General features: G+C 48.2%; 1 protein-coding gene across 3 annotated transcripts in view; it reads left to right on the top strand.

The window, feature by feature from the left end:
* FARP1 (FERM, ARH/RhoGEF and pleckstrin domain protein 1) overlaps window positions 1–14207 on the top strand; it is a 312172-nt gene that overhangs the window by 281909 nt on the left and 16056 nt on the right. For all 3 annotated transcript variants that reach the window (XM_030813589.1, XM_030813590.1, XM_030813588.1), the window contains exons 17-18: window positions 5419–5497; window positions 11900–12137. In XM_030813589.1, the coding sequence (XP_030669449.1) occupies window positions 5419–5497; window positions 11900–12137 (317 nt within the window). The remainder of the gene's footprint in view (window positions 1–5418; window positions 5498–11899; window positions 12138–14207) is intronic.

The raw sequence follows: 14207 nt of genomic DNA on the forward strand, positions 1-14207 counted from the left end.
TGGGACTTTAATGAAAAATCCACATATATCACATGTGGCTGATACATATGTCATACACAATATATTAGGTCGGGCGCAGTGGCTACACCTATAATCCCAGCACTTTGGGAGGCCTAGGTGGGTGGATCACCTGTGGTCAGGAGTTCAAGACCAGCCTGGCCAACATGGTGAAACCCCGTCTCTACTAAAAATAGAAAAATTAGTTGGGTGTGGTGGCAGGCACCTGTAATCCCAGCTATTCGGGAGGCTGAGGCAGGAGAATCACTTGAACCTGGGAGGCAGAGATTGCAGTGAGCCAAGATCGCACCACTGCACTCCAGCCTGGGTGACAGAGTGCGAGACTCTGTCTCAAAAAAAAAAAAAAAAAAAAAAAAAAAAATATATACACACACACACACACACACACTCTCACTCACACTCTGTTACTCTGGCTAATTTGTTTGCTTTTGGAACCCAGCCACCCTCCCCACCCCATATATTAATGTAGGATCCATCTGTTCCCACTTACTCATTTTCACACTATGCTTTTCACTTACATAGACACACAAACACACATAATTTCATACTTTTTTTCCATTTAGAATCATAGAGACTGCAGGGAATAGTGAGGACAATGATGTGGCGTTGGTGTTGCAAGTGAAGACTGAGAGGCTACAAAAAAGATCTATTTTCAGAGTTGAGCAAGCATCTAGAGATAGAGCGGGGGGACAAAAATGAGCCCTCGAGCTCCAGGCTGCACCGCTGGCCTGTGTGCTCTGAGGAGATGGCTCTTCATGTTGTGGCCAGGAGTGAAGCGGGGAGAGCTGGGCGATGAGTAAACATGCTTGGGTTTACATTGGGCCCTTGGGGTATGCAGTGTGCCAGTCACTGCCCTCTTTCATGGTTAAGGAATCTCCCTGGGCACTTCACCACAGCCTGGCCAAATGTTACTGCTTTCCAGAAGACACGCCCTCTCAGAGGGAGCCCGCACCCTAGGGCTCGTGATGCTTTAGAGGAGAGTTGGGAGATTTTATTGCCACCAAGGTCACCAGCACACTGAACTGTTCATCTGATGTTCTAAATGGGCTTTATGTTGACCCTGCGGTTGGGGAGGTGAATAGGAGGGCAAGGTATTGATTTATCCTGGCTGGCTTTGCCCCTGCCTGCAGTGACAGCCTGCAAAAGTATTTCCTGGCAGTCCGAGTCAAAACTCATCGTACAGGCTGTCCTGCCTCCTCTTAAGGGGATGGTGGGCCGAACACTCTTGGAGACAACCTTGCTGTTGGTCAGCGGCCCACCCACAGTTGGTCATTTTCATGTCCTTTACTTCTTCCTTGCCCTCAGTCTGCTGCTGAATGACTGACCAGCTCACGTTGTGGTGAATGAAGTTTTGATATGAGGTCAGGAAGACTTGAAGATTCATGAGATGTGTGGGTGTCTGTTGAGTCCTTTGCTGAGGTGATGTGTAGTTGCTCCTGGGAGTAAGTTAATCGTATTGCACAGGTCAGAATTGAGCATCCAGGCAGCTTCTTAGCAGACTTTACATGGGTTTTCCTAAGTGAAATTGTCAAAAGAATTTTCGTCTTTGTTGCTGTGTGGTAATTACCCAGGCAATAAATATGTGGCCCTGCCTTGCAGACAAGGACCCCTTTCTTGTGAGGTTAACATCCGGAGGACGTGGTGGAAGAGTTATAATTACTTTTTCATGTTCTTGATAATACAGTGACCTTTTAGCTGTTCATAATAGAAGGAACACTTCGGCTTTATAGATTTGGAGGCAGTGACATGTAGAGGAAATAAAACCATGAGGATGTTTCTAGATGGGCGGCAGGAATTTGGATTTTGTCCCCGGTCCCTGGGGCTGTGTCCTGTGTGTTTGGACTGGGACTTGCTATGTGAGCTGGGGTAGGGACAGGATGGGACGAGAAAGACAGATGTGCTTGTGTTTGCAGTGACTTTAGAGGCCCCCAACCTGTACTCACCACATCACGCAGAGCTGACCCCCTTTACAATTAGGGATTTGCATCTTCCAACTGCACAGAGGTCTGATGGTGCCAACCCAGAGCCTGGGGACTTAGAGAGATATGGATGTGGGAAGGAAGATTCTTTTGACTTTGAAGCTTTAACATCAGTAGATAATAAATAGTTGGCAAAAGAACAGAGAAAGTGAAATAGATGACATTTGGCTTCCATCTCATTCCCCACCGCCCTCGCCCAGCGTCCTCTTCCTAGTCCTTCATTTTCTCTTGGGTAGGGGTGTGTCTATGAGAGAGAGGATATTATTGCTTGTTACTGATGGAAGCCAGAATCCTCCCCATTTCTTCCCTCGCAATCCAGACTCTCACTAGAATATCTAAATGATGTCCTCTGAACTTAAGTCCTTTATTTCTGTATGTTCTCAAATGGCAGATCCATTCAAAAAATTCTGGAGCCAATTATTTAAGTTCCAGATAACGAGGCCAGGCACTGTGGCTCATACCTATAATCCCAGCACTTTGAGAGGCTGAGGCAGGTGGATTGCTTGAGTCCAGGAATTCAAGGCCAGCTTTGACAAAATAGTGAGACCCCATCTTTACAAAAACAAAAAAATTAGCTGGCATGATGGTGCACCCCTCTAGTGGCTACTCAGGAGGCTGAGGCAGGAAGATTGCTTGAGACCAGGAGTTGGAGGCTGCAGCGAGCTATGATGATACCACCACACTCCACCCTGGGTGACAAAGCAAGACCCCATATCTTTAAAAAAAAAAATTGTTTTAAGAAAATGGAGGAAGAGGATTTGGTGTTGGAAGTAAAATCCTAAAATTTGGAACATTTTGTATTTGAGATACAAGATATGGGGGTCATTCACATGGAGTGCTCTGGATGGTTTAAGAAATGCATTACCTGGGTCAGCCATGGTTTGGCATCATGAACTGAAACCATGGCAAATAGGAGGGCTTGTATAGGAAGAAGTAGAGGGTGAAAAGAGAGGACCACCAAAGGATTCCCAAAACACACAGATAGCTTGGGGGCAGCCTGAAGAGGTGGCCACGACAATTGAAGGGTTGGCCTGAAGAGAAATGAGGGAGTCTGGAGAAGAAAGCTTCCCATAGCGGATGAGCTTGGAGGGCCACACAGTGGGGCCGACCAGCCCGGAGAGCCCGAATATAGGAGGAGGGCAGGTGGGCTGTGGTGGTTCAGAGGTTAATGGCCATCTTTGCAGAACCTTTTCAGGGGAGCAGTGGGGAGAGATTGGTTTAATTAGCAAAGGAGCGGTGCCAACTAAGGCAGCTAAGAGAATGCAAAGGACTGAGGATGCTGTGCTGGTGGAAGCGAATGGACCAGGTTGAAGACCACCAGCACACAGGGCAGCAACGAAGACCCAGGAAGGAGCTTGGGGAGCCTGGGGGTGCTCTCTTTTCTTTCATTTTAGAGAAGCTTTAATTACCTAAAAGGTTTGGGTGCCCTCAGTCTTCCCTGTGATGTAATTTGCACTATATGCTTAGTTGGAACCAATAGAATAAATAATGCTATTGATTGCCTGGAATGTGAAGCCAGAAGCAACCTGATTCTACTCACGATGACTTTTCTACCTCCTGGGTTTGCTTAATTAAGCATGTGCGTCCTCCTTGCCCTCTTCTGTTCATCAGAAGATCCTTGATGAATTGGAGATTGAGTCAACAGTCAGGAAGGCTCTGAGTGTCCCAGTGGAAGCCATTTCTCATGTTGCTGGAGGATTCTTAGCCACCACATCTGTGGGGTGTGTATTAGTCAGGGTTCTCTAGAGGGGCAGAGCTAATACGATAGATGTATATATAAGAGGAGTTTATTCAGGAGTATTGACTCACACGTTCACAAGGTGAGGTCCCACAATAGGCTGTCTGCAAGCTGAGGAGCAAGGAAGCCAGTCCGAGTCCCAAGGCTGAAGAACTTGGGGTCTGATGTTCAAGGGCAGGAAGCATCCAGCACGGGAGAAAGATGTAGGCTGGGCGGCTAGGCCAGTCTAGTCTTTCCATGTTCTTCTGCCTACTTTTATTCTGGCCATGCTGGCAGCCGATTAGGTTGTGCCCACCCAGATTGAGGGTGGGTCTGCCCTTCCCATTCCACTGACTCAAATGTTAATCTCCTTTGGCAACATCCTCAAAACACACCCAGGATCAATACTTTACATCCTTCAATCCAATCAAGTTGACACTCGATATTAACCATCATAGGGTGTATGCAGATCCCGGGTCCCTCCTGACTTCGGTTGCCAGCTATTTTTTTCCACTTTGAGGATGTCTCACTTCCTATTAGAAGCCTAGTGCGGTTTTTTGTTGTTGTTGTTGTTCCTTTCATGTAATTTGGCTTCTGGTTTTCCTGGACAGTTGGTTTAAAGATAATTGCCAGGTTGATTGTTGAAAACCATGTTTTAATTGTCTCTGGGAAATTCCTTTCTCATTGATGGGAAAGTCAGCAGCTATGCACTGGCACAACGGTTAGATGTGTGGCCTGGGAAACCAGAGCTGGCTCCTTTGAGAGTTCACACCTCGTGATGACAGATAACAGATGAGTTCGTGGTTTCTTTATGCTTCTGTCTCCTTCACTGTAACACGAGGGTGATGGTGGTACCTGCCTCAGAGGATTTCTATGAGGACTAAAAGGGCTCATGCCTGTAATTAACTCAGCACCGTGTCTGGTACATGGACAGTACTTGGTAAATACTCGCTACCATCCATGTTGTTATATTTCTCCCTGCGTTGATCAGTGAGCCATTGGAAAGGTGCACATGTACCCCAAACCTCAATGAACGTGCCCACAGCTTTGCCGTCTAGCACCCAACATGTCTGGGGGACCATGGCCCTCCCGTCCATGCTTCTCTCTCTTCCTGGGCCACCCACCCTACCCTTGCAAATACCAAGGCATTTGCGTCACTCCCACCTTCAGGTACCATCTCCTGTCCTTTCTCAGTTATGCATTTCTCTTCCCAAGGGCTGTGGACAGCTATTGGTCTGCTTCAGGCAAGGGCTCTTAGAAGCAGAAACCTTGCTTCGGGGCTGAGTCTTGTTTCCTGCAGGTGTCTAGCAGTACCCATCTCTAGGAAGGAATCTGTTTACAAGCCACTTACTGCAAATGATCTCTGTGCTGACCTAATGATGCTAAAATCACCCAAGTGTTGATGGAAAAAAATTAAAATCAAACTCCAGTGTGCAGATGGGTAGAGTAAAATAAACCAAATTAAAAGGATTGGAAATTGTTTCTCTCTTGTCTCTTTCAAAGCGTAAGTGGAATTCTTTGCAGGATGAGTGGGGTAATTTCCAAGTTTCCTTCCAACGATAACATTCCGTGACCCCATAAGAAGTTCAGGAGATGTCCGGGGAGGGGTGATTGGAAAGGAAGTGGTAGGCTGATATTTGTAACCCAGGGCTGTCATGTCACTACTAACGCTTTGCGTTTCCAACTCTTTGCTTTTGCTCTCAGGGAAGGCCGCTCAAATGCCCAAATCAGAGATTACCAAAGAATCGGCGATGTCATGCTGAAGAACATTCAGGGCATGAAGGTGAGCTGGTTGAGATTTGGGTGGAGCAAGGTTTCACCAAGGAAAATCGAGCGGGGTTGCCATGGGCGTAGGCCGTAAGCCATTTCCATCAGCGTGCATCACCTGATTTGACTCTCTACACCAAGCTTGTCCAACCCGCCGCCGACCAGCAGCTTACAGCCCAGGACGGCTTTGAATGTGGCCCAACACAAATTCATAAACTTTCTGAAAACATTATGAGATTTTCTTTTTGGTGATTTTTGGTTTTTTTTTTTGCTCATCAGCTATCGTTAGTGTTAGTGTATTTCATGTGTAACCCAAGACAATTCTTCTTCTTCCAATGTGGTCCAGGGAAGCCAAAAGATTGGACACCCCTGGTCCAATCTAAGGCACATCACGAAGATGGCTGTTTGGCAAACCCTTCTCCAGCCTTCCTAGATAATTTTATTTCAAAGCATGAATGAAAATCCAATCACTTTAGTGAAAGCATTTTTAGTAGGTTTTTTTGTTTCGAAAGTTTTGCATTATGCCCAAAACAACAAGTGTTTTCTGTGGATGGATGATTCAAAACTTCAAAAAAAAAAAAAAAAAAAAAAAAAAAGATGTAGACAAACATTGTCTGACTGAACATTTCATTTTCAGTCAGTTGTTTCGGTTTCTTCTAATAACCATGACAAAAATGTTAGATTCAGAGCTATGTAGGTATTTCAGTAAATTCTATGACCTTAAATCAGTGTACAAGGCAAATATGGTTTTTTTTTGTTTGGTTGGTTTTGTTGTTGTTGTTGTTGAGATGGAGTTTTGCTCTTGTTGCCCAGGCTGGAGTGCAGTGGCGCGATCTCGGCTCACTGCAGCCTCCACCTCCCAGGTTCAAGCAATTCTCCTGCCTCAGCTTCCCAAGTAGCTGGGACTACAGGTGCGCGCCACCACACCCAGCTAATTTTTGTGTTTTTAGTAGATACGGGGTTTATGTTGGCCAGGCTGGTCTCAAACTCCTGACCTTGGGTGATCCACCCGCCTCGGCCTCCCAAAGTGCTGGGATTATAGGCATGAGCCATCACACCTGGTCGCAAATATGTTTTTAATCATCCAGCAATATCTACAATCAATGACATAAAAGTGAAAGTATATCCAAAGAAGTCAATAAATATTAAACTAATACTCTACCACATGTAAAAAGTCTGCCCCATCTCTTATATCTGAAATCTTTCTTTGTTTTCATTTGAATCCATTAATAGTTCCTTTAACATACAATGTTTTAATTCACACAGCGTCTCTTTTGAATACACCTGTACTCACATTTTAAAGCAATCTTCCTGAATCTTAACTGCCGAGCCTGTATGACAACCTTAAAAACTAATAACTGCCCGGAGAAGCTAGCAACCCCCTAAAGAAGGTGCTCATACTGCCCCCATTTCAGTCCATCCATCCACCTGTCCATCCACGCAGTGCTAACTGAGCACCTACTATACACAAGACACTCAGAATGAAATTACCATTAGGGTTTGTCTTAATTCCCATAAACCTAGCTAAGTGGGTTAGCGTTTAGTTTTTTCCCATTAAAATGATGTATCTCAGCCGGGTGTGGTGGCTCATGCCTCTGATCCTAGCAATTTGGGAGGCTAAGGTGGGAGGATTGCTTTGAGCCCACGAGTTTGAGACCAGCCTAGACAACATAGCAAGACTTGTCTCTATGAAAAATAAAAAACATTAGCTAAGAGTGATGGTAAGTGCCTGTAGTTCCAGCTACTCAGGGGACTGAGGGGAGAGGATCACTTGAGCCCAGCAGGTCGACGCTGCAGTGAGCCATGACCGTGCTCGAGCCTGGGCAACAGGGCAAGACCCTGTCTCAAAAATAAATAAATAATAAGCAAAGATGAATCTCGTGAGGGACAGACAAGGAGAGGATGGCTGGTGGGTAGCACAGAAAAGACAGGATCAAATGCCACTCGAGAGATTCCCTGTCAATCTCTCTCTTAACAAAGACCACGGTAACATTGACTGGATCCTGAGGTATTGTTTGTTTTTTCACTGTGTTCAAACAGCAACCCTTTGCAATTTGGGGCAATACCAGAGAGAGGCCGTGGAAGTGATCAGGGTTGCAGAATCCTATGCAAGAAAAGAAAAGCAAGAATTACCTAAGATGTTCCATAGCCACAGTATTTTGAATGGCTTGAGCTACGGCTGAGGCACAGCGTTCAGATAGAAGGATAACAGACATCTTTTCCACTTTCCATGGGAGTTTCTAAAGTTAATGTATTTTATCTTTCAAAGCAATTTTAGCTTTACAGAAAACTTGAGGAGAAAGTACAGAGTTCTCATATTCTTCCCTCCACCCCCAAACACACAGTGTCCCCTGCTGTTAGCCTTTTGCATTGGCGTGGTGCACTTGTGGAAACTGATGAACCAGTATTGACAGGGTTGACCATTAGGGCTTCCTCTTGGTGGTGTACATATGGGTGTTGACAAATATATAATGACAGGGATCCACAGAACAGTTTCCCTGCCTTAAAACTTCCCTGGGCTCCACTTATTTATCCCCCTCAGTTGCCCCCTGAATCCCTGGCAACCACTGATCTTTCCCATCACCATGGTTTTGCCTTTCCAGATGTCACATAGCTGGGATCAGACAGGATGTGGTCACTGCAGACCGGCTTCGTTTGCTTTCCACAAACGTCCTTTTTCCTCTCTTATGTAACACGACGCTGTTTCTGTTGTTCTCTGCCATCTTTTCCCGCTTTTCACATGCTCTGTACTTTTTCTCAGGCTGTTCTGGTTTCTCAGCTTTTCTCCCTGTGTTCTTCAATATGAGGTCACAGCTCCCCAGGGGGGCGCCCTCTTCAAGGAGGCTTGGACTCTGGTGTGGGCCTTTGGGGACGGTAGCAGAGACCTGCCAGGCTCATCTCCACCCGCGGGGACAGTCCCCAGCGTGGTGCTGTTCAGCAAGTGTCCTTCATGCCTTCTCCAGGTTGTGTGCCAACTCCCACCGCTGCTTTCCCACAGAGGCTGATATCCCACCCTCCCCTCCCCTAACCCAGCGCAGAAGACCACCTAAAAATACACCTGATATCCGCTCCTGGCGTTCTTTCTCCTCGGTCTGGGGAGCTGGCATTTCTGCCTTCAGCCAGCTTCCCCTGCTGTGCTGGCATCCCAGGAGTGTGCTGATGCCATGAGCGTTTATAGCATGGAGCTCTGTGCAAGCAAGATAAAAATAGACGGAGAGGTTGTTGAGAGTCACTGGCAGCCTTTTTGAGAAGTTAGTTGGGTTTTTTTTTAATTGCTGTTTTTATTGTTTTAAAGAATTTCTATAAAGCATGGAGGGGCACAGCAGAAGTTTCCAGAAATGTGAGAAGCCCAGGCCATCACTGTTGTCCAGATGCTTAGAGTGTTCTCGAGCCTGCAGCGTCTTTCCCGCTTCACTCCCATCCCCGACCCGTGCACTCACCTGCTGTCATCAGTCCCAGCCTGATCAGCTCTTCCCAGACTCTGCACACAGGAGTGAGGTCACACAACCAAGGGAGGGTAGTCCAGGGTCTTTAACCACCTCCAGAGAGTCAGAGACACCCACATCAGGATCTCCAGCCCACGCTGTGAATGTCCACCTGCACACATCCATCCAGACACACAAAAACACTTGGAAATCAATGCAAAGAAAGGGCCTTTCATCCTGACCTTCACCTGCTTGGCAAGTGGGGACCTTCATTCCTTCCTGTATCTCCTGTCTCTCCAAGCTTCTACCACCTGTACGTCCTTCTGACACTTCTACCACTTTGCTCCTCCTGGCTCTCTGTTTCCTTCCTGCTAGGCGACTGGGCCAGCTTCCCAATGAGTCACCTCCCACCAACCCAGCCTCCCGACCCACTACTTACATGATGGCTGGAGTCACTGTTCATACAACACAAAGCTGACTGCGCAAACCCTCCTGGTTTCTCTATGGTTTGGAGAATGCAGTCCAAACTCTACACCTAATGAAGAAAGCCTCTACTCTAGTCCTAGGCCGTCTTTCCAGAGACCCTGCTCCCAAGCCTTCACCTTCTACCCTGCCTTCCGGCCACCGTGAACTCATGTGTCCTCCCAAGACCCCTGCCTTGGTTTGGGTGTGTGCATTGCTTCGTTTGCTCTTTAGTATATACAGGGAAGACCTTTGGACACCCACTGTGTATGCCAGGCCCCCAAGGATGTGACGACATGCCAGGATGTTACAACATGATGCCCTCTCTCAAAATCAAATAGGGGACCACATGTGTGATAGCATTGCACAGAGCGACACACACATGCACGCACATGCATGCACACACATGCAAGAGCGCGTATAGCTGGTGCAATCCGAATAAGCTCTGTGGGCTGTACCAATGTCAATTTCCTGGTGTTGATATCGTACTCTAGTTTTGCAGGATGTCACCATTGAGGGAGGCTGGGTGAGGGGTGCACAGTCTCTCCCGTATGTTTCTTTGCAACTTCCTATGAATGTCTTATTTCAAAATAGAAAGTCATGAAATCAACCCAGCAGGGAGGCTGTGTGCTAAGGGCTGATGTGGATAGACACAGCAGCAAGTGCAGGAGGATGCAGGAGTACAGAGCAGGGCAGGCCCCGGAGTAACCCCGAGGGATGGAGGGTCCTCAGCGGGGGCATTGTGTGCAGAGGCTCTGGGTGCAAGATTGTGGCACATTTGAATGCAAGGCGATCAGTGGGTGGCTCAGGGTGAGTAGCAAGCGTCAATGCCAGAGAGGTCAGAGGGATCCCGGCTTAAGGGGAGTCTGTTGTGTGGCATTGCGGAAAGTTCATTCACGGGGCTCAACTCACAGTGAAGTGGAAGGGGCTGGAGACCACACAGCCGGAATGAGAACAGTGACCGTGGGAAAGAAGACAAGGGCAGGTCCCACATTTTCTGGAGGACAAATTGATAGGACTTGGGGACGGGTTCAGACAAGGAAAGAATGTGGAGTGCACCCCAGGTTTTAATGTCCTGAGTACCTGGCTGGTGGTGGTACCTATCCTGAAATTAGAGAATAAACACGGGGGCCCCAGGTGAGGCAGCAGGAAGTGGGCATGTGTCTGGACAGTTGTATTTCCAGCTTTTTCCGGGGCATGGAAGTGGAGAAGCCACTGAGGTTGGGCCATAGCCTGGATGAGAAATCTAGATCTGGTGCCGCATTTGCCTCTCTGACTTGGGCTACTCGCCTGTGCCAGATACTACCATAGGCTTTTCTACAAAAACAAGTCAATTACAAAACCTTTCATCATTTTGTGCTTTTATATCTATAGACATGTATACAAATATACACCCACATACATGATAGAAAAATCTAGATTTCGGGCCGGGCATGGTGCCTCATGCCTGTACTCCCAGCACTTTGGGAGGCCAAGGTGGGAGGATCACTTGAGGCCAGGAGTTTGAGACCAGCAGCCTGGACAACATAGTGAGACCCTGTCTCTAAAAATAAGTAAATAAATATTTTTTTTTTAATTAGCTGGGCATGGTGGCTCAAGCCTGTAGTCCCAGCTGCCCGAGGCTGAGGCAGGAGGATCCCTTGAGCCCAGGAGTTCAAGGCTGCAGTGAGCTGAGATTGTGCCACTGCACTCCAGCCTGGGCAATAGAGCGAGACCCTGTCACAAAAAATAAAAATTTAGATTTGGGAGTTACCAGCACATAGAGAGCAAGCCCACTCTGGGAGGTGATTATCAAGTGAGACTTAAAGAAAGCAAACTCGGCTTTTGTGTCCTGGGGTGTCCCCTGTCCCCTGCTCTCCCCCGTCCCCTGCTCTCCCCCATCTGCCTGGAAGTGTCCTTGCCTTGGGATTCCTCCCTCCCACCCAGGTGAATTCATTCCTCCTTTAATGCTCTGTCATCCAAGCGCTTACACTGTCCCCGTCCCTACCATGACTTCAGGAGAGTCAGGGCACTGTCTGACTCTCATCCATCTCCCCAGACCCAGCAGAGGAGGGGCTCACATAGCAGCTTAGTTACTGTCTGAGCACACGGGGCGAGGGAAGCAGAAATGTGGTTTTAAAACTGTGTAATGCTTACTGATGGACCCTGGGCTGTTTGTTATCTGATGACATTTAGAAGAAAACCACAGCCCTCCTTAAGGAGCTCCTGTTGATATATTTCTCCCCAATTTTTCCAGGCTCAATTTTAAAGGAACATTTATACCTCTGATGTTATATACATAGCTCATATATTTTATGATCCATGTGTATTTTAAACTGCTCAGTACCTTAATAGGTCTTTTTATTTCCTCCTGAGAACTTAAGTGAAATAACAAAGAGTGAACTATGAACAATGTGAAATTTAAGGAAATTAAACAGATCGATGAAATGAAGAGAGTGTAGGTGCGCTTCATTTCCCCAAGTGAAACTGGGCAGAACACAGGTGTGTCCCGTTCAGCTGAACAGGACCCTCCTCCTCTGTTGCCCCCCAAGCACCTGGCAGCTCACTTGTGGAAGCACAGCGAGGCCTTGGAGGCCCTGGAGAACGGGATCAAGAGCTCCCGGCGGCTGGAGAACTTCTGCAGAGACTTTGAGCTGCAGAAGGTGTGTTACCTACCGCTCAACACCTTCCTCCTGAGGCCGCTGCACCGGCTTATGCACTACAAGCAGGTCCTGGAGCGGCTGTGCAAACACCACCCGCCGAGCCACGCCGACTTCAGGGACTGCCGAGGTGAGTGCCGGGAGCCTGCGCCACCTGGTGCCCATGCCACGGTTCAGGCTGGGTGCTCCCAGACTGAGCCCAGCCAGGGAGGGGCTCCCCAGGGAGAGAGGTCAGCTGATGCTGGGTCCCAGGTTTTCATCAGGGCAGGTGCTCGTTTTTATTCCTGATCTGGTGTTTGGTTACATCTTGTTTTTTTTTTGTTTTGAGACTGAGTCTGTCTGTCGCCCAGGCTGGAGTGCAATGGCGTGATCTCAGCTCACTGCAACCTCCATCTCCCGGGTTCAAGCGATTCTCCTGCCTTAGCCTCTGGAGCAGCTAGGATTACAGGCGCCCGCCACCACGCCTGGCTAATTTTTGTATTTTTAGTAGAGACGGGGTTTCACCATGTTGGTCAGGCTGGTCTTGAACTCCTGACCTTGTGATCTGCCCGCCTTGGCCTCCCAAAGTGCTGGGATTACAGGCGTGAGCCACTGCACCCAGCCACATCTTGATCTTTCCGTAAAGAAGGTGCTAATGATCGTCACGACCCCTTTCTTCCTTTCCCACTTGTATGCATTTTCTCCTTTGGTCCCTGGGTGGTTTTGTGCAAAGATCCCTAGAGAAGCTCCACTTACAGTTAGCCCCCGCCTAGGAAGCTTGCTTCTACCCACGTGATGGAAACTCATGCCTCTACCACGGCCACAGAACATAGCTTGTAATAAATCCTGTTGCTCATTGCTGCCGGGCATTTGTAATGTGCTCATCAGCATAATAAGCACCTCTCCTGTATTAACTCTTCCCAAGCCTCAGGCACAGGTGAGTTCGTCTTACATATGGGGACTACTGAGACTAGAGAGGTTAAGGAACCTGCCCAGAGTCACGCAGCTTGGAGGGAAATGATTTGGAACCTAAACCTAGAACCCATGGTCACAACCGTCCTACCCTTCTGTCTCATGGACAGTTCTACCGCTTGCACTTGTACCAATGTTCGCACCGTTACTCCTTTAATGACCCCTTTAGATCAACTGCATTATCCCATTTTACAGATAGGGACGCTGAGACTCAGGGGAAGGGACTTGCAGGGTCACTCAGAGGTCAGAGCCGAATTCCAGACCTGCTTTTCCCACGGGGCCACGCGTGCTCTTCCGAACGGAAGTCGTTCTGTCTGGTGTCACAGTTGGTCTGTGGGTGTATGCCCTCCCTGGCCTAGCATGCGGAGCCGGCCCTGCGTAGGTGGTTCTTGCACAGGTGGCCCGAATCTGCACACCCACTAGGAGGGCAAGGCCCTTATTTCTTGCCTGAAATGTCAGAAACACCCCCCAACTCTTTGGCCAAACGTGTCATCTTTTTAAAAATCCATCTTCTTACACCTTGGCTTAAAACCTGGGTGACGGCTGACTGCCTCAGGCTAAAATCGAAAGTCTTCGTGACCTGGCCTGGCCAGCTCTCACACCCCAGCTGCGCACTGAGCACCTGTACTGGGCGTGTGAGGGAGAAGGAAGTGTGGCCCCTGACCTCACAGGAGCTGCTGGAGGGCCTGCAGGCAGGTACCTGGGCAGTGGCAACCCTGCACTAGGGCCGTGAGAGACAAGTGGATGGTGCAGTTGGAGCCGGGGCGTTGGGGGTTGTTGGGGGGATCTTGAAGGGAAATGGTATCTAAGTTCAGAGCTAAAATGTAAATAGGAGTTTTCCTGGGTGAAGGGAGGGTGTGGAGAATAGAGTTAGAAACAGCACAAGCTCAGGTTCAGAGGGGACAGAGACCGGAACGTTGCCAAAAGCCTGCAGGGCACTGGGAGAGCCACAAAGTGAGGCTGCGACAGAAAGCAGAGGCCACATCCCACTGCACCCCATGGACCCTGCAAAGCCGTAATCTAAGAGCAGAGGCCGAACAGGAAGTGTTTTAAGGAGGGAAACAGTGATACCAGGCTTGTTCTAGAAAAATCATTGTTAATATCTAGAATATATGGCGGACTCCTACAAATTAGTTGTTTAAAAAGGCAACCCAATATGTAGAAGACTTGGCAGAGTAATTAAGACAGTGACAGTTCACAGAAGGGGAACACAAGTGCCTCCTGACATGGTTTGTCATTGACCATCTGT

Source organism: Nomascus leucogenys, chromosome 5 (assembly GCF_006542625.1).
Source record: "Nomascus leucogenys isolate Asia chromosome 5, Asia_NLE_v1, whole genome shotgun sequence".
NCBI lineage: Eukaryota > Metazoa > Chordata > Mammalia > Primates > Hylobatidae > Nomascus > Nomascus leucogenys.